Below are 26,919 nucleotides of genomic sequence, written 5' to 3'. Positions count from 1 at the left end.
GACTCAGTGTCTGAAATCCAGCACTCTACCATCAGCACCCCCCCTCCCCCCCGCCACCGCCCAGCAAGATCCACTTCTTTCCTACACTGTGAAAAGGCAAGGCTGAGACAAGGGAGCACAGGTGTTTGAGCCCAACCTTGAGCAGCCACCGTCATAAATGTTCCCAAGTCTAGACAGCACCGTGCGCCTTATAAAACAGCCAGCTTTTAAATCCGGCCACCCTATAGTTTAATGTTAAAACCGTATGTAGCAGCAGACTTGGCTGCGGCCCTCTCATTCTGTCCTGTGATGACTGACAAGGTAAGAGCCCCACTCAGCCCAATCAACCCCACCTCGAACAGGCCTGGCTCTCTTCTCTTTTTTGCGGGGGGGGGAAGGGGGTATTTTTTCCCCATTTTTTGGATAATCACTGAAAGCCACAAACCTTCAGAACAGACTCATCCCTAGCAGCTGCTGTGAAGGCTGAGAGGCTGGTAATTCAGGCAAAGATGGAGGGGCCCCCCAGGCCAAGGGAACGTTTTGATTGTTTGTTTCTTCTTGGGTGGGAGACAGCCTTCAGTCTCCACATCTGTAAATGGGTTACCTTCCTGGGGCCGTGGTGAGAAGTGGGAATCATGGAAGTAAAGTGGCAGCACCCCTGTCAGTATTCCCTCAGTCCGTGGTTATAAACGAAGCTTGTGCAGGAGACACAGTGATACAGGGTCCCCATCCACGCATAAGGAACAAGAAGCCCACAGCAAATCATCTTCCAGTTCCTCCCCACCAGTAAACCCAACTGTACAGTGTACAGTGGCAAACGTGGGTTAAAACAAAAAGTCAGTTGCCCCCAGAGAAGCAAAGGGGGACAAAGGGAAGGCTGGGGGTCTGGGCAGGCAATGTGCACGTGACATTCTCATCAAGACTCCCAGTGTCTTCTACCCCCAGCCACCCCATCTGGACCCTCCTTCACTGACGCATGTCAACCTACAAGGGGCGCCTCTCAAGCAGGCGTTGCAGGGCATCTTGTTCAAGTCATTCTGGACTGGGGCCTGGGATCTGAGAGGTCTGCCATGCTCTTCATCCTGGGATGTCTCATGAGCTCCCAGGTGGTGCCAGAGCTGCTCATCTAGGAACCCCACCAGTCCCTGGACTGCTTTGTCTCCCTAGCCCACAGAACCACCAAGTTGAAAGCCCTGCCAGTAACATTCACGGTAACCCATTCACGGACTTCCAGGATGTGTAGACTAGGGCGCGGGCAGATCTTATTTTACTAAAACTCATTGTACAGATGGGATCAGTGCTGTCCCAAGTCAAACAAACAAGCTGGAACTCCACGGATCCCCGATGAGCAGAGCACTCCTGAGGCTGTGGATAGAGGAGGCAGAAGAACCATGCTGCAGGTGACAGACTCCCTAAGACGCCTAAAGGAAGGCAAGGGGGCGTGAGTGGAGCAGAGGAAGCAGCCGCATGTCATAAATAGGGCATTAGCATCCCTTAGTGACTACAAGCAAGCACCTCACCTAATCCCAGCAACCAGAGCTGGCAACCTCCCTGCCATGCACAAGGTGTGAGCTCACACCTGCTAGAGCCGCTGACAAAGCCACGGGGTGCTGAGTCAGAACACGGGGCCCAGGGCCACATCAAGCAGTCCCAGTGTCCAGGGATGGCTACATGGGGACCACCCAGCCTAAGGGATGCCTAGGTCCCCAGGGGGCTTTTACCCAGAAAGCTTCTGTTTGAAATCGCTTCGGCGGTGCCACCCAGAAGGCCATGTTGCAACCCAAGCCCCAAATTACTTCAATGACCTTCAGCTCTTTGTAGGGGGAACCCAGCCAACTCAGCAAGTTGCCAGGATGTAACAGCATGCACACACACACGAACATGCGCACACACACACACACACACACACACACACACACACACACACACACACACACCAGAGGACCCAAGCCAGCTCTGCCTCAAGGCACATGTCTCCTTCTCCCTTCCTCCTTGGCTTGTTCATTCATGTGATGCGAAGTTTTCTTAGGCAGGAACCGGTGGAAGCCAAGAGCTGGGCACGCACGTTTGGAGTACAGAGGCCCCAAGACCAGAAGGCCACTTCTCCTTCTGAGACGAGCACCCCACCACTGGAAGAAAACCTGGAAAATATATTCCTCCAGAACTTGCTTCTCAATCGTCTATCTTCCAAAACTCCCACAAGAGATGAAGATGCCTTGGATGATGGTGAGTTGTCTCTTGCGAAGGCAAATGGGTTCTATTTCCAGAATGTCTGTAGCAAAGCCCATTTGTATTTGAACAAGCCAAGACCTGCGCAGGGGCACAGGCAGGGACACCTCCAGCCACATGAATTGTCATAGCTGGCCCTGCACCTATCCTCCCCCTGCCCCCTTCAACGACCATACCGGGAATGAAAGGACCAAGGGCCAAGAACTCTCAGGACAGATGCCTACTCCCTGTATAGTCCTGGGTTTCATCAGCACAGGATAGAGACCATGGCTGAGCAGGCAAGAACCAAATGAGAGGAGAAAAGAAATGGAAAGTTAATCACAGGTGACTGTGCCAACAGTGAGCCAGCAGTCAGCCTAGAAAGACAAGCTGGTTCGCTAAGCCAACCTTCTACCCAAGGGTAGGTAATGAGCACCTACATCAGACCCCACAGAGACCCCCTCCGTGGAGGCCTGGAGTGGACCCAGCATCAGAGAGCTTACAGTGGCCCCGGTGATTCTACTATACTCTGAGAGGTTTGAGAACTAGCATCCTGAACCAGATTCAGTGTGAACCCTGCCAGCTCCTATTATTCTGGAAACTTACGTATGACGCAGACATATTACATACTAGATGACAGATGAACCTAATGAGCTGTCTGTGCATAAGAAGGACAATTAAAAACAAGCTGCTTCCTGGAGGAGGCCCCAGTGACCCAGGTAATTTACCCCCAGCAAATGGAAAGTTTGCTCCCAGCAAATACTTCCCTCCTTCTAGCCTGAGGCAGGCTCAGGGGTGATGATGACCTAAAGCAGGCTAGCGTTATCTCTCAGTCTGAACATAACCTGGAACACACAAAGGCCCTGGGGACACAAGAGAGGTCAACCCAGATGATGCTGGACTCACAGAAAGACTCAAAATACAAGGCCTGGGAGCTGGGACTGCAACTGCCGCCAAACTGTCATTTGTTTTTCACCTTGCACATTTCCAAAAGCCAAAGGCATCACCAGAGCAGAAAGCTGAAATCTAAGACTTGCTTTTCCTCAAGGTTACGAATGTCCTGAAGAGGAAGGGGAAAGAGATAAGCCAGAAGCTTGAGGCTCTTCTAAGATGGATGGCCTCCGCGCCCGTGACCCCTGACCCCTCGGATGCTGCTGTTCCTAGGCAACCCATCCCTATGAACCTAACAGAGTGCTAGCCCCGGCCAGAACTGGCAGGAACCCAGCATGCACACACGGGTTTTCTCCGCACTCCCAGGACTCTCCTCTAAGGGAGAGCCAGCATCGTCATCATACACAGACTTGATAGGCAGCATCATCAAGACCTTCAAGTGTTCCAAGCCAGCCCCTTCCCTCACAGGACAGGTGAGAAAGCTGTGTCCCAGGGAGCTCTGTACAGACCCAAGTTCACACAGCAACCCTGCAACAGGCGAGTCCCGACTGCCTCTCCTCCAGGAATGAGCAAGAAGAAGGGACTGGAAACCCCAAGCCCCAGCTAGCAGCAGGGCTCAACCTGCCACACAAAGACTTATTAACATTCATCTCCCAGACAGGCTCCCCTAGGCCATGAGGCCCCGGCTGTTGCATTATTAATAACTCCGCATGGGGGAGTGACAGATACCTCTAAGTGTGCTTGGCAAATTATGACTCGCTTCACAGCCTGGCACACGCTTTCACCGCAGTCTGATGCCAGGGGAGGCTGGCTGTGTGCTCCCGTGGCTAGAGGGGAGAGACACTGTGCTCCATGCCATTCGGCCCACCTTGCTCCACTTGCTGAGGCCTGACTTCAGAATAAGCATACTCCGGAGGTTTGTAGCCGTGCCTTCTTCATTCATGGCAAATATGGCTTTTAAATACGGAACAACAAGCAAGGGATTAAAAAAAAAATAATACCACCTAAGAGGCTCAATCAGATCTCCAAAGAGAAAAAGGATAAGTCCATTGAGTTTAGCCTGTCTAGGGAGGCAGAACAAAGAAAATCATGTTTTTTATTTCTTCAGATGGGAGACATTTTAACCATGACAAAACAAAGGCATGGCTTTACATTTTATGTTATATTTAACCAGGGGTGATGTCACAGACAGAGAAGGAAAAGAAAGAATCACCGACTGGGTTCTTTTCTTTTCTTTTTTTTTTTTTCGGTCAAGGTGATGTGCAAAGGAGTGACATACGTAAGGTAGTGAGTACATTTTTGTTTGTTCTTCCAGTCCTGGGGCTTCTTTTTGCTCAAGGCTAACACTCTACCTCTTGAGCCACAGCACCACTTGCAGCCTTTTCTGTGTATGTGGTGCTGAGGAATCAAACCCAGGCCTTCATGCATGCTAGGCAAGCACTCTACCACTAAGCCACATTCCCAGCCCTGAGTACATTTCTTGTCAAACCTTCCCTCTTCCCTCATTTTTCTCCCACCTTCCCTCCTCCCCTACCCCCCTACCCTGAGTTGTACAACATATTGCCTTGTAAGTATTAAAGGCCTCTGATTCCTAGTCATTCGGGGGGGTGTAGGAAACTCACAGTGGGGGTGGGGGATGTCACAGCTTCGGTCTACCTGTCCCCTCTGCCCTCAGGAACAGAGCACACCCAAGTGACTCTGGCTCACTTCTCCACAAGCAGCAGCATGCTTGCTTGCTTCTTGTGAGAGAAACGTGAATTACTCATTATTCAGAGTTAATAGACATGGCCCCAGCCCCATTGCAGAATCTCCCTAAGGAGGGCTCCGAAAGCCTGCTCCAGGGTGATCATGGCAGCTGCACCTCTGGCTATAAATGGGGTGACCCCAAACAATGACAATCTGACCCCTCGAATACTGTGTACTCAGTTCTGGCAGGCATTTCCTGCTGCACCATAGACAACAAGACCCATCCAGTCCTCCGTCGTTACTATTGAGATTGGAGGATGGATCTGTGGTCGTCAGAGGGACCGGAGGAGTAACCCCAGTGTGGGGAGTGAGCTCGGGCCCCAGAACATTTGCACCTGTCATTTCTTTCTGCCAAGAGCCTTCCACACACTACAACCTGAGACTCACTTCGACAGCTGGCCCACCCCTGTACATCCTTCCCCTGAGACACAGAACCACCCCTGCCATAGCTCCCATCATGCACAACTTGGTCCCCTCTTCTCAATCTGCTCACCAATATCTGGAAACTTCATTTGCACCAAGACATCTCTACTTTATTTATAGCTGGCCAGGGCCATGCAAGTCCTAAGGCGTAAGTCTATAACAAAGAAGCTGGAGCTCTTAAAATGCACCCCAATATTAGAAAGGACTGTTAAAAATATATAAAACCCCCGAGAGCCATCTTATTCCAGCTAGTCTACACCCTGCCTGCTGCTGGGTCTTCCTTCATTGGCTCATCTCCAAGCACTGACCCGACCCTTGTCCTCTCAGATCCCTGCGCATGAACTCCTTGTCTTTCAGATGGACATAAAAACCGAGGTCAATGCAGGAAGGTTGGAGAATGACCCGTAATAATAGCAAGCAGCAATACCAATGACCAGTTATCAAGTGTTTACTATACGCCAGGCAGTGGGTACCATTTTTTTGTTGTATTAGGGGGCTTTTATTTGGGGGAGGGGATATTTCTTGCTACTTTTCTCAACCTCTCCCTCATTAAGTTGCTTGCAAAAAAAAAGAAAGAAAGAAAGAAAGAAAAGCATTGTGTCTGCTATCTCCATGAATATAAATGGAGTCTGGGGCAGGTGGAGTAGCATGGCGAAGAGCTGGGTCTCACTGAGGCTGGAGACCACCCTGTGTTTGTCTTACATTTCTGATTAGTGTACAAGGGTTTTCGTTGTGATAGGGATGTTCTCTGTGTGCCATGCCGACAGTGAGATTAGCACAGTGCCTGGCACACACTATCAGATTGATAAAGATGAGCCGAAATGGAATCTGTGTACCTGAAGACTCCACTCAAAGTCTATTTACTTTATGCTCCTACTTAAATACTTCTGTCTTCACAGCACATCTATTGGTGTTCTGTGTCGCACCCTCTAAGACTAGACAGGGCATACATGGTAGAGAACCAAACTTGAATTTAAAAAAAAAAACAAAACAAGCAAACCAGGCATGTGGCTCACACCTGTAATCCTAGCTACTCAGGAGGCTGACATCTGAGGATGATAATGCAAAGTCAGCCCAGGCAGGAAAGTCCGTGAGACTCTGATCTCCAATGAACCAGCAAAAAGCTGGAGGTGGAGCTGTGGCTCAAGTGGTAGAGCACTAGCCTTGTACACCAAATCTTCCAGACAGGGCCCAGGCCTTGAGTTCAAGCCCTAGGACTTGTATTTTAAAAAAGCCAAACAAGGGTGCAAAGTCCTGCGTTCAAGTCCCAGTACCGATTACACAAAAGGAAAAAGAATTGATTCATTTTTACAAGCCCACTCCACACCAACGTGGCCCAGAAAGTGCAAGTTGCTGTAGGTCAGACAATACTTCCGGATTCTAGTGTGACCCCATGCGGCTTCTGTACTTGCAGACAAGACTACAAAGCCATGAAGCCACGGGTGCAGGGTTACTGTATCAATGACCTCATCCTATGTAACACAGTGCCATCCCACTTTATCGCACGCCCCCTACTATCCTATGAGACAGGCTTTTTACTCTTCAGGAGAGGAAAACTGAACCCCAGAGAAACCCTAAAACTCCCCAAGTTCATAAAGGCAATGCCTTAGTTTTGACCCAGTGGCCAGCCCTGTGTTCCACGGCACCACACCTGTTTTCTAAATTCTGCAAAATTAGTGGCACCACTTGACGAAGAAGAAAACTTTCAGACCCAGGTTGTTGTAACATTTCCTTTTCCTGGAGACGAAGCCTTGGGGAAAAACTAGCTTGGCTATCAGACGGTTGGACTGTTGTAGAAGATCTAGTCAGGGAGCTAATCAGAACAAGTTGAGTATGCACTTCCACAAAGACCCTCCTTCCTGGATCAACCATTGCTCTGATGGCAATACTTCATAAGAACCATTGCCTTACAACGAAACTGTCAAGCCCAGCAACCACAGGCCAGAAACATCCCAGCGGAACCCCGCCAAGCTGCTTTCTGATGTACCGTACACACAAATACCAATATTCCCCAGATGTTCTCCATGTAAAACATTTGGTTTGAGACATCGCTCTTCTTTCCCAAAACTCTTACATTTGTTTAATGGACTCATAGAGTTCAGCTAAAACATCCTGGAGCAGACATCTGAGGCCCGTCTGCCTCTACTGCGAACACCCCATCTGCAGAAAAGACGAAGAAGTAAATAAGACAGTCTTGCCCAAGATTTATGCTCCCTGCATCTTTAAGCAGATCATAAAATGTAAGCTATGTACAGATAAAAATCCAAGATGCTTTCAAGTGTGTCTCTGAGTCCATCTCACTATTAATCTAAGACCGATGTTCCAACAGAAACCGGGTTCTGGCATGCTCAGGAAGGGACTAAAATAAACTCTGCCTCTTATTCCGTCAGAAATGAAGTTAAAAAATATGTCACTTGAGCAACCCTAGATGGATTGAGGTAAAGAGAAGACTTTTTTTTTCTGGTTTCAACTGTCTAAACATAGGTATAGTTCCTTTATGCCCAAACCACTTATCCTTTCATCCACAAGCTAAACCATACATAACAAGTAGCCACGTAGGAAATGCACTTGACCTGACCTGGGGTCAGGGGACCAAACACAACGATGTGTGGACAAGGTGGGAGAGGGGTGGCTGGCCAGCCTAGTCCCCAAAAAAGGTTGCCCATCCTGTTTATGCAAGAAAACAAAACTTGTCTGGATTCATGCTCATGCTTCATTTAGCCTTAAAGACTGCTCAAAGAAGGGGGATAACTCCTAGGAAAGCCAACCTCCCCCCCAAAATGCCAATGGCAACTACTCATGGAGAACCTGCCCATGATCACTCCCAGTTACATCCTGCTAAGACCATTCCAATGGCCTTAGTCACAGAGAATCAGTAGGGAAGCTGGAAAATGGAACTAGAAACAGCCTCACTGACAGAACAACCAGCTTCCCTTTGCCCTTTAGCTTTTCTGTCTTGTAAGATTCAACATGGAACATTACATTTACTACAGGAAACAAAGAGAAATTTATTTCCAAAAGATCATGAAAAGAAATTAATACACTTGATGCATAAACTATAAATAATTATAAATATATTTATAATAATATAAACATATACTAAGAGCCCCAAATACAGTACTGAGAACAATTTATAAGTTAGCTAATAATAGCAAGCAAAAGTTTCAACCTACCTGTAAGGTACTTTGTTATAACCAGCCCCCCCACCCAAAAAAAAATGTACATTTACCTGAGGAAGACTTCCTGAAGAAATGCCTACAGTTTTTAAAATGGATGTGGCTCATAAATGAGTAAGCTTGGATAACTAGGGGGGGGGAGTCATATTTAGAGTTCTCTCTCTTACAAAATATCAGTATTCGACTTTACTCAACGCATCAAGTTGCTTTGTCTGACTAACATGGAAGGGTACACACTTGAGTTGCTGTCTGGTACTGTTCACACACACACACACACACACACACACACACACACACACACACACATCCTTCTACTCAATTAGACAGCAAACCATCTTCATTTCATCCTAGCCACGTGAAGCACTTCCAATACGGCACCCTCTTCCTCCCTCACACATCACCACATTCTCCAACAAAGCTAGGAAACAGTGTGGCACCGTCATAATTCCCTCCCCCCTCCCCCTTCGTAAGGAGAAAAATCTGACTTTGGACTTATGTCAGCTGCTCTCCTTTTCAAGAGAAAGCAACATGCCCCGCAATAACATACAGAAAATGCCTAATAACGCGCCTAACCCACAGCACCATCTGTGGTCAGCAGGCTGACTGTTCTCATCACTTTTATCATGGTTGTTAACAAACAGTGCTTTGGGTGGACATGTGTGGAAGAGCCCTACCACGGAGCCTTCAAACTCTCAGGCGGGAGGACACTGTGAGAGGGCAGGGTAAGAAGGGGCTAGAGAAAGGAAGCAGCTGTTGCTTCTTCTGAGAGGCCATTTCAGGCCAGCCCCACTACAAGAAGTGCCTCCGAATGTACTTCTGGATCCCCCAGGGAATCCATTCTGCAGGACGGAATTATTTCCTTGAAATAAACAAACACACAAAGGTCACCACAACTGGGGCCTAAAAAGAAAACAAGCCAGCTACCGATTTACAGGCAGCCTCTGATGCAACAGAGCACAAGGTCCCCAGCCCAGGCCTGGTAGGATGACTTGTTGGACAACTAGGCCTCGGGAAGAAAATGTGCTGGGAGCCAAGGTGGAGGAGGCTATTCTTCTCGGGGAAGCAAGGCCTCCAATTTGTCCAGGCCAGGATGAAGACATTGTCAGGGGTACAGACCCTGGACCCCCACCCTACTGAGGACCTGCTGCAACCAGTGGTGCTCAACTCTATCATTTGTATTACAATGAACTAGGGATCTACTCATAAACTGCTTTGTTAAATGGCAACTCCTTTGTACAACTACTTAAAGATAGTAAGAAAAAGAAAAAAATGAAAGCTTCAGCAAATGCAAGATAGATGGATGGATAGATAGACAGACAAATACATGCATACATCGATGTAGTCTATAATACCAACCCAAGTCCCTTCCCTTCTCTTTTTTGCAAAGTTGGCTTGTGTGGCTCAGGAGCTCTGGAAAGTTCTTGAATCTAAGGAATTTCCTGCCTAAGTGGTTTAAAGGGATAGGGGTGGGGGAGTGGAAAGAGGGTTATAGCTTGCCCAAGAAGCAAGTGTGAACAAGAGTGCTGACAAAAATGGGTTGCCCAAGCTCTAGCCGGCAAGGAAGATGTTCCTGTGCACAAGGAAACCTCTGGTGAATGAAACATCAAACTGTATTTTTAAAAAAAGGGATCATGGGCAGCAAAATAAGGGGAAGATTACTTTTTAGACTTGCTTGGCTTTCTCTGTGTGAAAGAAAACCTATCTTGGGTGAGATACTTGTGCAGAACATCCTTATCAAGACAGGCATGAGTGTGGCACACAAGAAGGCCCAGAGGAATGTCCACTGAGTTAATTAACTATGTTCCTCGAGAGCCAAGATGGACAAGCGGACACCCTTAAGTCCATGTCTGTTAATCTCCTCAACAGACCTTTCATAAATGTGCCCAACCTTTGACTATAAGCAACTGGCCCAAAAGACCCACTTGGCATTTGAGAAGCAGCTAAGCCAAGTTCAGCAGCCATGAATGGCAGGTGTCACAGAAGCCCAGAGTCTGAATCCCACTCAGGAGTAGTGTAAATGCAGACAAGTGATTTAATTTCCTGAACCTTGGTTTAGCCACCTATCAAACAGCAGCCTTAACTGTGTGCATCTTAGGGTTCACTGTGAGGTACCCACTTGCTGCTATGTAGTTACCTATATTATTATTATTCCATGACAGGATAGCAAGGAAAGAGCTCTCAAGCTTCTAGCCCAAGATAAGAACCCAAGGCCTTAGAATCCCACCCTTAACACAAGAGAAGGTAAGGACTGAAGAAAGTGTATAGACCATGGAGTTGCTTGGTTACAATGCAGAAGGTCCCAGGTGACCTCTGGTCCCACCCCAGTCCTGCTGAATCAAACCAGGAAGCAGGATGCCTTTAAACAAGCACGCCCCAAAGATTCACCTGTCCTGCTAAATGTAAGGATCCTCCAACTGGAGAAGCGCCAGTTGGACTTCTCCAACTAGAGAAATCCACATCTGTCTCTTAATTAAACCCCATAGCCTTGAACTTTGCCTGATGCATAGTAAACACTGCAAATATCAAAGGAGTCACTCGGTGGCAGTTCTAAAAGTCTTCATTCATGTATTCATTCATTCACTCCTGCATTCTAAGAATCTCTTAGTAAGGTGTACATTCTACACACTAGAAGTACAACAAAACTTATGTGTGATAATGCTTAAGACTCTTGCCAACAGCCAGGTAAGGGCTACCACCTTGTCCCGGCTCTCCTTAACTCAGTGTCTGTAGAACACTAGTTCTGCACTGCCCAGTGGTAGCTACTAGTTAACCCAGGGATACAGGCAGTTTTGCATGTGGCTGGTGTAACCAGGAAGCAGTATTTTCCCCATTGTATCTCATGATAATTAATTTTTTTAACAGCTGTGAGAGTCCCCTAGTAGCCAGGGAAGGTCTAGGGGCAAAGAGAAGAAGAGATGGGAATGGATCATCAGAGCCCAGGGCAGCAAGTGCTGCTATGAGCGTACAGAGCACACATGCGCCATCCAACTCCCGTCACCCAATTACCCGGATGCTCTAATGCTCTCTGGCTCTGGGAACTGGAAGGTCAAGGATAGGTACGAGGCATTGCACTAGGGCTAGAATTTTTATAGCCCATGATCCGCTGGAATAGGTATGCAGCATGGCCAGACCCCAGGGACCGTGGACTCAGAACACATCACTGTGCACAAAGCCTGGACCCAGCAGCCACGGAGCTCTCCTTGTGGCCAGCACACTGACGATGGCCATGTTGTCCTTGGTTAGACCATCCCACTGGGACGGAGACACCGTATGGGTTTTTATGAGCTTGCTTCGATTCAAGCCTAAGCGCGCACACACACACACACACACACACACACACACACACACACACACACACACAGCCTCCCAAATTCCACCGGAAAATTAGTGGCTAATGCAAACATTTCATAAAATTAGAACTCATTGTGGGACTGAAAGGAATTCAGACGGTGCTGCCACCAGAGAAATGCTAAATATTTGTCATGCTCTTTTGGGGGTTTTTTTTCCCCCTCTTCTTTCCCCTTCATGAGCTGTTCCAAAAGCCAGTGCTGTTTCTGCTTGATGCAAAGTGGAAGGGGGTGGGGGGAGAGGGGGCGTGGTTTACAAAAAAAAGCATCACCAGGCAAAGAAGCAAGGAGTCCTTCCTGACACCCTCCTGGCCTCAGCTGCATTCCAACGTACACAGCGACATCTGCCCTCTTTCACTTTCTTCTTCTTCTTTCTTCTTTTTCTTTCTTTTTCTTTCTTGGTCAGTTGTAGGCTTGAACTCAGGGTGTGGGCACTGTCCCTGCTGCTCAAGGCTACCATTTTGAGCAGTCTACCCACTTTGAGCCACAGTTCCACTTCCGGTTTTCTGGTGGTTAACTGGAGATAAAGAGTCTCTTGGACTTTCTTTCCCAGACTAGCTTTGAATGGCATGTGATTCTCAGATCTCAGCCTTCTGAGTAGCTAGGAGGACAGGTGTGAGCCACCAGCACCTGGTTTCGCTTTCTTCTTGAATTTTATGTAGCACTAGAATTTTTGCATGCTGAGATTTCATTAGAAAAGTGATTATCAGCTGGACGCTGGTTGGCTCACGCCTGTCATCCTAGCTACTCAAGAAGCTGAAATCTGAGGACCTGAGGTTCAAAGCCAGCTCAAGCAGTCTATGAGACTCTGGTCTCCAGTTAACTAGTAAAAAGTTGGAAATCTGGCTCAAGTGGAAGAGCACCACTCTTGATCAGCAAAGGCAAGCAAGAGCTAAAGCTGAAGCAAGCGTTGAAGACCCAGTACCAGTACAAAAAAGAAAGAGAGGTGGGCTGGGAATATGGCCTAGTGGCAAGAGTGCTTGCCTCCTACACATGAAGCTCTCAGTTCGATTCCCCAGCACCACATATGTGGAAAACAGCCAGAAGGTGCACTGTGGCTCAGGTGGCAGAGTGCTAGCCTTGAGCAGGAAGAAGCCAGGGATGGTGCTCAGGCCCTGAGTCCAAGGCCCAGGACTGGCCAAAAAAAAAAAAAAAGAAAGAAAGAGAGGACTAGGAATATGGCCTAGTGGCAAGAGTGCTTACCTTGTATACGTGAAGCCCTAGGTTCGATTCTTCAGTACCACATACACAGAAAAAGCCAGAAGTGGGCGTTGTGGCTCCAGTGGCAGAGTGCTAGCCTTGAGCAAAAACGAAGCCAGGGACAGTGCTCAGGCCCTGAGTTCAAGCCCCAGGACTGGCAAAAAAAAAAAAAAGAAAGAGAAAGAAGACATTCATGCAAGATGTATCCATTCCCAAGATGCAGTCAGTGGAAGAGGCTAGAATACAAGGAGCAAAGAAGCATAATTGCTCTAGCATAATCTGCTATAATCACTCTAGTGTTATTGCCTGAGGCAGTGTCTGACTGGAGCAAACACAACATAAAGGCCTGGTGGGAACAACATAGGTCTGCAGAAGAAACCATACTTCAGAATCTGAATATTTTTTCCCAGGTAGCCATATGGGATTCTCTCTCAAGATACTGGATGTTGGCATGGAACATCAAGTATTAGCCAGTCTCAGGGATCATACACAGAAACATATACTCTAGTGCTCAGAGTGACTATCATGCTTGGTAAATCAGATGTCTTAAATGTACATATCACTTATGCTATCAATTGTATTAGATGTAAACTCCACCATATGTTGAGAGCCGCCTCCAGTTGTTGACTTAATAATAAACCCTAAACCAAAATCTGTCCCAAGGCTCTCGTGTAACAGAAAAAAAGAAATTGGTTGAAGCCACCAAAGAGGCTTTTCTTGCTCAAGATCGCACAACTTTTGTGGTCACACAAGAGTGGGACCAACACCCTTGTCTCCTGACAGGATTCCCGGCCCTCTACAGCTATTCCACAAACATGTATTGTCCTCCTCTGGTGAGCCAGATCAGGCTCACATGAACAGAGGAGGACATGAGTAAGATCCAGAATGACTGGGGCCACGAGCCTCACGACTGCCCCAGTGCTATTTCCAGAAGCATAGAAACTTCTCTGAGCTGGCTGAGTCAGGGATCATCAAATGCTTATCAACCTGAGAGAGCATGAAGCCAGAATTCTGACCCCAAACTCCAGAGCCAGGCATCCTGACCCAAAATCCTAGTCCATGACTGTGGGCCGGTCACTGGTCTCCTCAAAGCTTTGGCTTCCTGGTCTGCAAAAATAACAGTGATGATCACGGAGGAAAACCATGCAAAGTAGTCAAAGGCTGGGGACCTAGCTCAGTGGTAGAGAAGTTGCCTCGCATGCAAAGGCCTTGAGTTCCATCCCCAGCAATGCAAAGGGAGGAAAGGAGGGGAGAGGGGAAGAGAGAAGAGGGATGGGGAGAAGGGGACAAGGGAAGGGAAGGCTATGAAGTACCTGGCACCCACGGGTCACACGATAAATGTTTCCTGCTATGAAGATTGTTAAAGAAGCTGGGCATCTATGAGTCAATGCTTATCATCTCAGCTACTCAGAGGGCTGAGATCTGAGGATCAAAGTTTGAAGCCAGGCCAGGACAGGAATGTCTGCGAGACTCTTATCTCCAATTAACCATCAAAAAGCTGGAAGTAGTTCGCATGGTAAAGCACCAGCTTTGAGTGACAAAGCCAAAGAGGGCCTGTCAAGCCCTAGTAGCAGCACCAAGAAAAAAAGATAGGGGAAGCAGATTCCCTTCACATCATAGAAAGTCCCTGACACGGGGCGTCTGCTCCTGGATACCTGTACAGCCACTTGCTCACTCCATCATTTGATCATTTCTTCCTAAATGCTCAGCCTGGTTCTGCCTGGGAAAAAGATCTCTACTAAGCTTGTACCAGGGGCTCTATCTGGAGTGATCACATGACTCCCCGCAAGAATGCATTCACACGCCTAGCTCTGAGCGTACCCAGTAAACTATTAGCTTCTTCCCACCCACGGAGAGCTGAAGACAATTTGCTTTTTGGATCTAAGAAGAAGCATACACGAGGTAATGAGGCTGCATCAGGGGCCACTGGGAGCGTCTCAAAGTGTGCTTGCATCTCTTTTAATTGATACTGAGGAAGACACAGCTTGCATAATGGATCGTTAATGTAAAGTGATGAAACTCTGAAAGACTAAAGGAGAAAAAAACGCCAACAGGGAATTGATCTCCTTAAATGAACCAGCAAGATAGACTTGTGTGAACCACAAAGGCTAATGATCTAGACAGGGAAAGGGTTAATCCGATAGATAGTCTACAATCAGGAATTAGCTGGGTGCAGTCTTTGGGATGGTGGCCATATTTTTTCCTCCATAGATGACCATTACAGAGCCGGGCACACAGAAAGGAGTCAACAAATAGATGAGTAAATAATTGTTTTACCTGTCACCCAGAAGAGAGAGAAGGAATCATTTCTACAAGGAAAATAGAAGCAAAATAGTTCTGCTCCTCTTCGGAAGTAATCTGGAATCACCGAGTTCACGCATTGTCTCCATCGTCCCCAAGGTATAAGTAGGCTGGCCCTGGGCCTCAGCAGCCTCTGTGGGGAACCCTCTGCAAATGGGGAACCCTCCGGTCACTGCTAATAACACCACAGAGAGAACACACGGGGTCCACGGGGAGATTCGAATGCATGGCCAAGAGCAGAGGCAGCATGGGCTGCTGGCCTCACTAGAACCAAACACTAAGCCTCCTCAAGCTCAAAAGACCTAAAGACAAAGTCAAGAACCCCTCTGGGCACCACCCCTGAACCTGAAGCAGTGCCAGCTCCTATGGAGATGACAGGCACCGATCCTGGCAGACAACCTTGTCATCTGGGGTCCTGAGTCCCAACAACCCTCCAGCAGAGGGGGGAGTTTAGAGGGTGAAACATGCCAGTCTCACACGAAGTCTGGTTGAAAACTACCACCTAGACCTACTTAAGAAAGACTGGGGGGCTGGGAATATGGCCTAGTGGCAAGAGTGCTTGCCTCCTACACATGAAGCTCTTGGTTCGATTCCCCAGCACCACATATATGGAAAACGGCCAGAAGGGGCGCTGTGGCTCAGGTGGTAGAGTGCTAGCCTTGAGCAGGAAGAAGCCAAGGACAGTGCTCAGGCCGAGTCCAAGGCCCAGGACTGGCCAAAAAAAAAAAATAAAGAAAGAAAGAAAGACTGGGGCCGGGCACTGGAGGCTCACACCTAAAATCCTAGCTACTCAGCAGGCTGAGATCTAAGGATCCCAGTTCAAAGCCAACCCAGGCAAAAAAAAAAGTCCATGAGACTCTCATCTCCAATTAATCACCAAAAAAAGCCAGAAGTGGAGCTGTGGCACAAATGGTAAAGCACTAGCCTTGAGCACAAAAAGCTCAGGGACAGCACTAAGGCCCTAAGTTCAAGACCAAGTACTAGCACGAGGGGGAGGGAGGAAGAGAGGGAGAAAGGAGGGGGGACAGAAAGAAAGGAGAGAAAGAGAGAAAGGGGAGGGAGGGAGAAGAACAGCAGGGGAGGGGAGGGGGAGAGGGAAAGAAGAGAGGAAAGGAAAGGAAAGGAAAGGAAAGGAAAGGAAAGGAAAGGAAAGGAAAGGAAAGGAAAGGAAAGGAAAGGAAAGGAAAGGAAAGGGATGGAGAAGGAAGGCAGGCAGGCTGGGCCACTAGAGAGCAGAGACTATGAAGCACACACACACACACACACACACACACACACCATGGTCCAAGATTCTCCTCATTCTCGAAAAGCAGCTCTGAAAGCTGAAGCTACTTCCCTTTCCCCCAGCAAGGCTGCTGACAGCCTAGCCATAAGCCATGAAGCCTCCATTTTGTCTCCACCACTCCACTTATAGGTAAAGTCAAGACCTTTGACCCCTGGGCACCTACTCTGCGTCCTGCAGTTCCATAGGCTGCTGGAGGTGGGAAGAACGCTGAGTCTCTAGCCTGCCCTTCTCCAGAGGACTTCTCCCAGAACCAGCTCACGGAGGGCCACACAGATCTCGTTTGCCCTCATGGCTGTTCCCATTTCACAGACGGAGAAACTGAGTCCCAGCTGACTATCGACAGTGTTCAGTAGGAGCCTTGCCCAGACAGGAGGGACAAGGGCCTGTTGAGGCTACCTTTTCTGAGCTGCAGATCTGCCCCTGGGCCACTGCTCTGAGCCACTGAACCCCCACCACAAACCTACCACAGACTCCTCTTCGCGCCTTCTCCCTGGACCTCTCTTGAAAGTCAACAAAATGGAATTCTTTCCTCCAGTTTAAAAGGCAAATCACGGTGGTGTTTTTTCCAGACATACATTAATACGGCCCCCGCACTCCAGCCGGTTTACAGTTCTTAAAGTGCTTGATTTACGACCCCAGGAAGAGATGTTTTGGAAACCTTGCAGACGCCTTTTTGCATCTAGCGCCTGCACCCTCTGCAGAGCTGAGAACCAGGGCTGCTCCGAGCAGAGCGTGGGGGGGCGGGGGGGGGGGCGGAATGTAGAGGAAGACAAGCCAGGATAGGAACAAACCCTGCTGAGAAGGGGCCCGTGGAGCTCCCCCAAAACTACAGAAGTGGGCTGGACCTCCCCCTCTCTGCAGCCTCAGTGCTAAGTGTGATGGAGACACACCTTTGGCAGTATAAGGGGTGAGGACAGAGGTAACCCTGCAAAAGAGGACACAGCTGGGGGGCGGGGGAGGGAGGGTCCTTCTTCCTGCTGCCTCTGCCTTCTGCACAACCTCCTCTCAGGACTTCCGCTTCACTCGATTGTTCTTACTGAGCATCCATTGAAGGCCTCGCACTGTGGAGCCCGTAAGATGGACAGTAGCCTGATTCCTCCCTAACAGGGAGGAGACACAGGGAATCGACACACAAAATAATGAAAGCAACAGACTGGAGGGAATCTGACCAGGGAAAAGGAAAAAGGACTTCCGGGGCCCGGAAACGCTGACTTTAGTCCCCATGCCACCCACGGGAGGATTTTAACAGGAAAGATCAGAGGTCAACAGATCCTCGGGGTCTTCACGCTAACTTCTCCCCCAAAATAACAATGCTAGCTTTCGTTTTTGAGAGTCTACTATGAGGCTGAGTGTGGTGGTGTATGCCTGTAATTCCAGCTACTGGGGAAATGGAAGCAGGAGGTCTGCAAGTTCAAGGCCAGCCTTGAAATGTTAGGGAGACTTATCTGAAAAACAACACACACAATCTGGACCTAAGTTCACGTCTATAATCCTAGCTACCCAGGGGCTGAGATCTGAGGATTGTGATTCAAAGCCAGCAGGAGAGTTTGTGAGACTCTTATATCCAATTTATACCTAATAAACTACTAAAATTGCCAGGAATGGAGCTGTAGTAGAGCACTAGCCTTGAGCGAAAGAGACTCCAGAGCCAGCACTGGTGGCTCACGTCTGTCTGTAATCCTAGCTACTCAGGAGGCTGAGATTTGAGGATCACTGTTGGAAGCCAGCCTGGGCAAGAAAGTCCATGAGACTCTTATCTCCAATTAACTACCAGAAAACCAGAAGTGGTGCTGTGGTTCAAAGTGGTAGAGTGCCTGCTTTGAGTGAAAAAGGACAGCATCCAGGCCCCAAGTTCAAGCTTCAGTACCGAGAGAGAGAGAGAGAGAGAGAGAGAGAGAGAGAGAGAATATCTTACTATGAGCCCCAGAGGTTTAAGGTTAGCAACTAGCCATCAAGGGATAAGATTGGCATCTTGAAGGCCCGATAGATACGGGTCTCCATTCTCTGCCCCCCCTTCCTTGTACCCCATTTTTAATGTGATGTGGACATCATCACAACTGAAAAATATTTTCATGACCCCAGTAAGAAATCTCATGCCCGTTAGCCGCTACTGATCACCAATTTGCACCCCAGCCCTGACTCCCACTAGCCTCTCTGCCCCTCCAGACGGGCTCAGTTTGGACATTTCACAGGAATGGAATTGTACATTGCATGTAGATGGCTTTCTTTCATCGCCAGCATTTTTCACTCACCACCACCGCCTTCCCAAGCTTCATTGATGTTGCGGTGGGTCTATGCTCATCTGCTGTGGGTGCATGTTAACTACTCCATTTCTTCCTTCTGCTAAATTATATTCCATACATGTTCCAAAAGTGAAATGATGCAATCGGTCATAAATCATACTCCTTAAATCAAGTGAACATATTTCAGGCCTCCATTCATTAGCTGACCGACATTTTTTTTTTTGGAAGGAGGGGGGGGTGGGTTCTACTTCAAGGTTCTTATAAATGACACCTCACCGAATTTTTTTGTACATGTTTCTGTGTGTATTGATGTTTGCATTTCTCCCAGGCAGAACTACTAAGTGGAATTGCCCAGCCCTGGATGTTTTGTTGTTGTTGTTTTTAACATGCAGTTAAAAGTTTACCAAGGAGTCTCACCATGAAGTCCACATCTGGCTGTTGCTGGGCTGTTTCCAGGGAATGTTATCAATTCAGCCAGACTCTCCTCACGGGTGGGTCATACGACCCAGCCCCCTCCTCTCATCCCGGGGCCTGAGATCTTCTCATTCCTGTACTCGCCAGTGTTTGTCTGGGCCAGCAGGATGATAAATGCATTGTGCTTTAAAGCAGATACTTCACAAATCATAACTTACAGATGCGCTCCAAGACTTTCATGTGGGAAAGACAAATGAGACTTCTGCTGTCTGACTCTGGAGCCACTGAGGACCGGAAGCCCTGGGCCAGGAACCCCACAAACCCTGCATCTATGACGACGTCTCTCCCTAACGAGGGTCTGAGCGAATGGATCCCAGAGAGACTCTGTGCCAGGAAGGTCCGCGGGCCTCCGCCGACTTCATTGTGGAGACATCCATTCATTCCCAGCCATGTCTTTTCTGGCCAACCAATCAAAATGCTTCTGGAGGTGAGGGATGATAACCTACAGTCTCTCTACTTCCCCATCCCACCCCTAGCCTTCTCCTGCTTACTTTATTCCTCTCTGTTCCATCCCATACGCCTTCATGGATGGCCTGCCCTCAGCAAGGCTTTCACGGAGGACATCAAAGAGGGTTGGATTCAAGGCAGACCAGGCAGAACTCAAACAAGAGACCTTCACTCCACCCCTTCTCTTCCACAGCCTCCTGAGAAGACAAGCCACGCACCCTGGCATGGAGTAGGGGCAGAGAAGTGAACTCGCTCACCACTGAGGCCCTCCAGGGATGGTCTGGGCTCCCTGGAGAACAAAGAGCTCTGTGTGTGTGTGTGTGTGTGTGTGTGTGTGTGAGAGAGAGAGAGAGAGAGAGAGATTCTCCCCATCCCATTCCCACAGGCACCCACAGAGCAGGGCAGCTCAGCCCACCTTCCCAAGGCTGCAGGCCTTGCCTATACAAGGCTGGGTTTACCCCCTGGCTCTGTGGTTGCCTGTGACCTTGGACATGCTGGCTAACCTCTCTGTGACTCAGTTTCTTCATATGAAAAGAACGGAATGATAGGGGATTGTGTCGACGGGCCCATCAGTTAACGTTAATTATTATTTTTGCCCTCATCTCACCTGACTCATCTTGCCTCCAAACCTGCATTCCATGCCTAGCCTGCTCACCCTTCTCTAAACACACACCAGTGAAACACCACCTAAAACACCCACTGCTTCCGGCAGCGGAACCCAGATCCAAAGTCATCCTGAAAAGCACTTGCCCTTCCCTTAGTTGGTGAAGAATGCCCATCCCCCACACACTCATATTGCTATGTCCCCCTCTCAAACTAGCAATAAAAACCCACGCCAAGCCATGCTGGGCACATGGTTCACGCCTGTCATCCTAGCTACTCAGGAAGCTGAAATCTGAGAATCACAATTCAATGCCAGCCCAGGAAGGAAAGTCCCTGAGACTCTTATCTTCAATTAAACACCGAAAAGTTGGAAGTGGATCTTTGGCTCAAATGGTAGAGTACTAGCCTTGAACAACAAGCACAATAAAAGAAAAAAACTCAAGGTCAGCACCCAGTCCCTGAGTTCAAGCCCCCAAGACTGGCTGGTATGCAACACATACACACACACACACACACACACACACACACACACGCACATGCATGCACATACACGCACACATGCACACAAAAACAAACCTACAACACTCCACAAAGAATCACCTGACTGTTGTGATTCTAGCTTCACTGGCAAAGTACCATGCGCAGATCGAGATATCACCAGATGTGCACCATCGGGAAAATTCTCCATGTTTCTAGATGTGAGGGCCCCAATCTAGCTGCATGACCCGCAGCAAGTACCTCTGACCTGCCTACAAGTCATTTTCTCCATCTAGAAAATGGGTCCCAGCAGAGGGCACAGCCGCCGATAGGCACCAAGGCAAAATGAGGGGTGATGTCTGGAAAGCATACACACTGCACCACATCCGTGATGCCCTCAAAAATCTCAGCCATGGTAAGGACAGTGGCAGGGGAGAGAGTGGGAGGAGCAGCCCCTGCCCAGGGCAGAAGCCAATGAAGGAACTAAGCTTCACACTGGCCGGAAATGAATGTGTCCTCTCTGTGGAGAGGGACTGGTGGCCCAGAAAAGGCATGGGTCACTCGTCACTGTGTCTCTGCAGTTCCCAAGCTGATTGGCATGCAGCAAGTGGGGTCTACATCTATGTCACTGAACAGAATTAGTCCTGTATTTATAGGTCCAACTCATCTGTGCTACTAGACTCTCAGGTTCCTTTGGAGTGATGGCCAGTCTGTGTGCTGTGCTAATGAAATACTTCCAGCTTTTGGGTGATTAAATGGAGATAAAAGTCCTGTGGACTTTCCTCCTTGGGTTGGCTTCAAACTAGGATCCTCAGATATCAGCCTCTTGAAGGGCTAAGCCTTGCAAGCATAAGCCACCAGTGTCCAGTTAACACCGAGTTTTGATTAGGGTTGTTGTTGTTGGCAATGCTTTGTAGAGCCTGAAGGTCCAAGGAGTTGGGCACTAAGGAAGCATGCACGCCGTATGATGGATGACCCAGAGGCTCACCCCAGCACTCTGCCCACAACTGTATCCAAACAAAGGTTGTGCGATGAATGAGGCCCGAATGGAAGACTTTAGAAGCATATTCAGATCCTATCTAGCCTGATTGTCTCACCTTCCTATGCATGTACCTCCCTAATTAATCTAGCAGTTTAATTTAATTGCCCTAAAAAGTTGATTCTTTCCCCTACCTCTCTTTCTGTACAGCCTAAGGCTAATTGCCCAATGTAACCTGCCTTTGGAATGGATGGTCTTAAAATCTAAATAAAACCAGCCAACTGCAGGTGGCTTGTGCCTGTCATCCTAGCTACACAGGAGGCTGAGATCCTTGGATTCAAAGATCTCAGGAATGTCTGCAAGACTCCAGTGAAGCAGTGGAGGATGGGGGTGGCGGGGAGCCAGAAGTTTAGCTGTGGTACAAGAAGTAGAGCACTAGCCTTGACCAAAAAAGCTCAGGGACAATGCCTAGACCCTGACTTCAAGCCTCACAATGCACAAAGAAAATCAAAATAAAACCCTAAGTAAGGTAAGAAAGGAAATCTTCTGGAAAACAGGAACTAAAATGGTTCATTTCCACTTCAGGGGACTTACACCATATGGATAATTTTATTCACCTCTTGTAAGGCCAAGAAGCTGGCACTATAAGTGCTCCATTTTACAGATGAGAAAACTGAGGCTTTATCGTTACACAACTGGCTCAAGTCACAGAGCAACTAGCACCTTGCAAAGGATCTGGAATGCAAGCCAGGGCACTTAACTCAAAGTCTGGGTTTGACCATCTCCAGAGACTTGGAGTCCCAGTCTCATGGACATGTTCAAGCAATGGTGGTGAGATGCTGGTTAGGGATGGAGCAAGGAGAAGACTGGAGTGCACAGAGGACTAGGCTGGCTGGCTCACAGCTCTGGCCTCTACCACTGTCCTCACGACTCTACCTCATGGGACAACGAAGGTGAGGCGGTACCATAGCACAGGGCCGGCTGAATGAGGAAGCTTTTCTCCAGATGTGCAACAACCAGCCATGCCATGTCATCTTCTGCACAAGAAGAAACTCTCTCTGCTTTCAACAGGGATGCGGCCTTCCCAAAATCCCATGCGGCACTTGCCTTGCACTGCCAAAGCAGAGCAGATCTCCCTGCTCCTCCTGAGAGATGTAGAACAGGCTGGGACCGACATAAGCACGAAAACATCACGGCCAAACTCTACCCCAGGACGGAGCAGGCGGGACCGAGACCTTACCCAATGATGGATTCTCACGGATCACTAGAGCCAGACTTTAGATGAAAAAAAATATTATATATATATATATATATCATCACTTGACAATCTGTGTCATCAGGCACTGAATGAGCAGGAACAACTTGCTGATCCTTTTTCTTGTTGCTTTTGTTTCATTGTGTGTGTGTGTGTGTGTGTGTGTGTGTGTGTGTGTGTTTCTGTTCAGCCAGACACAAGGAATTTTCCATCTGACAATTCCTGTTTCTCACTTAAGTTTTTCTACCATCTGTGAGCCGTGTGCTCAGCAAGGAAGGACTCCGAGCCGAGAAGGATGTACATCCTTCTTCCAAACCTCAGTTTCCCATCTGCTAAACGCAAGGTGTTCCACAGAGAGGAGATCTTGTTAACATTTCTAAGATTAGCGATCAAGGAGAAAATAATCGTGCAGGCGAGTAAAGCCATTTGGGGGTGGCCAGTTTCTGGACTTGAATATGCTTCCAGTTTCAAAATATTATTTATTTTATTTTATTTAGTAAAATGAGGGAGTTAGCTGAAATCAATAGCACAATGGAAGGGTAGAGCAGGGCTGGACAATAACAGAGCCAGCAGAGAGGCTGGTTGCAGCTGAGATTTGAGTCTCTAGCGTTCTCAGGGCGCCCCCTAGTGACAGTAGGGATAAATCCTGGAGGAATGTTCACAATGTCTACAAATAAAGAGCCAGACACCCACCAAAAAGAAAGGCAGGCTCCTGCCTACTGATGCAAGCCTTTCTGTCTAACCCAGCCTGTGGATCAGACAGCTAGAAGAACGCCTGACAGGAAGCCCCAGAGAAGCTCAGGAAGTCGTCTACAGTTACCACACAGCCTCCTCCTTCCAGTCGGCTCCCAGCTTTTTCTTAGATATCGGGGGTCCCTCCACAAATAACCAGACACACCCTTTCCCCTCAACCCCTCACGTTCTCACATCCTCAACCTGCTCCTCGAGAAAAAAAAAAAAAAACGCGTCTGTTTTTCATTATCCAGCTTTCCAACTTCCCAGTGCGATTCTTCACCAGCTATCATAGACAATATGAGCAAGGAGCTCAGCTTCAGTTTCTGCTTATTCAACATCCAGCCTGGGCTGTCTCACCTCGGGAGAAAAGCATGAATGAAGTACGAGTTCCCCAGCCACTTCCACAAACCCCAAAGCCGGTTCTTTCACTAAAGGGCACCTTCTCTTTAGGACTTTTAACCTGTGAAAATGGCACCTGCGCAGTGAATTTCTCAACTTGTGTGCCATCCAATGTGTTTATAACAGAGGAAGCTGAAATCAATAACACTGAGAATAAAGTATACAGCTCCCAAGTTTCCAAGTTATTAATAACATTTCTAAGTTACAGAGATAACACTTTGTCTGGACCCAGAGGATGAGCATGAGAAATATAGGTGGAGAACCAGTTGCTGGATCATTCGGGTGGGGGGGCACTGAACTTGGCTAACCGGTACCCGTTTTTTATCCACAGAAGTGTCCCTGTACAAATGCAAAAGAAAAACGTCAACGCCAGCATTTCATCTGACAGTTCATGCTGCTTTTCCCTGTGGCCATGTATTGGGCTTTATAAGTGATCCTGAGCCCTGAAACACCCCCCTCCTACCCCGCCCGCCATCCCCAAAGTTCACATAAGGAGCCTCCTCAGGAGTTTCTGAGTTGGGCCCTGCATCCCTTAAAATACATCTGATCTGCTTTAAATCAAAGAACCATGCTAATTTTCTGCCACACACCACACGAAATGTTTCTGCAAGTCAGTCACTTTGAACCAAACTCTCTAGCCACAAGCAGTGTGGATTTCAAGGGCCTGTTCTGCAGAAAGGAAAATGACAACAAATCAAGGCTGGGACAATACAGACCCCAAGGCACTCAACAGCCCTCTGTGGAGCTGGGCAGGGTTTGAACTGTCACCGAGGCGGCAGGCCAGACCCCTTAACCAATTTGGCACCCTTGCAGCAGCCAAGAAGGAAAAGACCAGCGGGCCCTGCCTGCTGCAGCTCAGGGCCCGTGCGTGCATGGCCATCCGTGCCAGTCTTCCCGCAAGCCACCGTGCACACGGTCACCCCCTGCCCCCCCCCCCCTCAGACGCACAGGGGTAGCTGTCTCTTTTGCTCCCTAACCCTCTGTCTTCCAAACAGGCAGAAGTCTGGCCATCCTTGCAGGAAAGGGACAGCAGCCTGGGAGGAGTAGGCAACTGGAGTCGCAGGGATGCAGGAAGAGAGATGGGAGAGAAGTGGGGGAAGCCAACCAGGGGACCTGAGGGGCCAGCTCCGCGCGGGGATGCGTGTCTTTGAGGGAGCTGTACAGACATTCCAGATCACGCTCTCCATGTGTGCCCGTGGAAGGACGAGCGGGGGGGGGGGGGCGTGGAACCCCAGGGTCCCAACGCTGGGAAATGTTGGGGAGTCCTAAATACTACTTTACTACCAGGATACAAGGTGTGGGGGGGAGCCCCAAAATATGTGCACACAGGATGTAACAAGTGTTTCAGGAGAGACATGCCTGAGTCACGGGGTGCTATGGGGGACAGTGGGGCGTTTGGGGCGGGGAGGGGAGCCTCCCGGGGAACCGCCTCTCCATCACGAGAGATCCAGGCGCACGGATCCCCAATTCCGCTAGCCGGTGCCCCCCCCCCCCCGCACACACACACATCCAACGCACCTCCCTCGGAAACTTCCCCACTTACCACACGACCCGAAAACCGCTCGGTGGCCCTTTTGACTTTGCCGTAGGTGCCTTTGCCCAGGGTCTCCTGCAGCTCGTAGCGGTGTTTCAGATTGTGCTTGTGATGGTGTCGCTTCACCCCGTGCGGCTTCCTGGGCTCCGCCGCCACCGCCGTCACCGCCTCCGCCACGGGAGCTGCAGCTGCCCCGGCCATCGCCTCCGGCGGAGAGCCCGGCGCCCCCAGCCCCAGGTCGGGGCCGTCGGCCGCCGCGGGCGCAGCAGCGTCCCCTTCCATGTCCAGGCGCGGGGCGAGCCGGGCGGGGAAGCGCAGGAGTGGGCACCGGGCTGGGGGTGTCGGGACCCCCTCGGAGGGACGCGGAGGGGCTCACGGTCTCCCGCGCAGCCTCGGCCGCGGCCCGGGTCACGGGCGGCGTCGGACACCGCACATCTGGCGTCCGGGGACGCGCGGGGAGGGATCGGCGCGCCGCCCCCGGGCCGGGCGAGTGCGGAGCGGCGGGCTAGGCGGCAGCGGCAGCGGCAGCAGCGGCGGCGGCGGCGGCGGCCGGGGAGGCGGCGGTGTTTGCCAGAGGGAGGGGAGAGGGTGGCTCCGAGCGCAGGAGGGGGAGTGTTTTGTGGGGCGCCGCGCCCCTCGTCGCCCGCCCACCACCCCTCCCCGGGGGCGGGCACGGGGCGGGCGCGCGGCGGGCGGGGCGATCGCGGGGTCCCGGCGGAGGGGTGGGGGCGAGGGGCGCGGCCAGGGCCTCCCCCACCCCCCACCTCCCACCTCCCCGCCGCGGGGCCGCCCACCCCGAGCTGGGAAGGACTGGGACACCACCACCACCCCCTCCCGGGCCTTTCTTTGTGCAGCCTGGTCTAGGCCCCGGCCACCACGATCCGATGCGAGGGCTTTGTCCTGCCCAGGCCTCTATGGGTGCGCTGGGGATGGGGGGACCCAAGGAGGACCCCGGCCCGGGCGCCCCCCCTCTCCGTCCCCCCTGGGCTCTCACCCGCCTCCGCTGCAACCGCCGCCTCCGGCTCCGGCGGCTCGGCCTCCGCTCCTGCTCGCGCCGGGGCGGTGGCGGCGGTGCCTGGAGCCCCGCGGCCCCGGAGCCCAGAGCGCACCGAGCCGGGGACCGCCGGGGCGGGCGCGGCGGCGACGATCGGCCCCGGGGTCTGCGGGAACCCCGACGCCCTTTCATTTTCTTGTTGGTGTGGCCGCGGCCTGGAGGC

At 50.0% G+C, this 26,919-nt stretch overlaps 1 protein-coding gene across 3 annotated transcripts in view; it reads right to left on the bottom strand.

Annotated features, from left to right (window-relative positions):
• Nuak1 (NUAK family kinase 1) overlaps nt 1–26,159 on the bottom strand; it is a 67,277-nt gene extending 41,118 nt beyond the window's left edge. Inside the window, exons 1-2 of one of the 3 annotated variants that reach the window (XM_048356707.1) lie at nt 25,712–25,851; nt 7,322–7,407 (exon numbers count right to left, since the gene is read on the bottom strand). Coding sequence is in view for 1 of the 3 variants with exons in the window: in XM_048356690.1 (XP_048212647.1) it covers nt 25,712–25,984 (273 nt within the window). In the remaining 2 variants the exon portion in view is untranslated. Of the gene's footprint in view, nt 1–7,321; nt 7,408–8,044; nt 8,064–25,711 lie in introns of those variants that run through there. The other 2 variants (XM_048356700.1, XM_048356690.1) reach the window with 2 other exon arrangements.
• Between the last annotated feature and the right edge of the window lie 760 nt (nt 26,160–26,919).

Source organism: Perognathus longimembris, chromosome 1 (assembly GCF_023159225.1).
Source record: "Perognathus longimembris pacificus isolate PPM17 chromosome 1, ASM2315922v1, whole genome shotgun sequence".
Classification (NCBI taxonomy): domain Eukaryota; kingdom Metazoa; phylum Chordata; class Mammalia; order Rodentia; family Heteromyidae; genus Perognathus; species Perognathus longimembris.
This window is presented reverse-complemented; position numbering and strand designations above follow the sequence as displayed.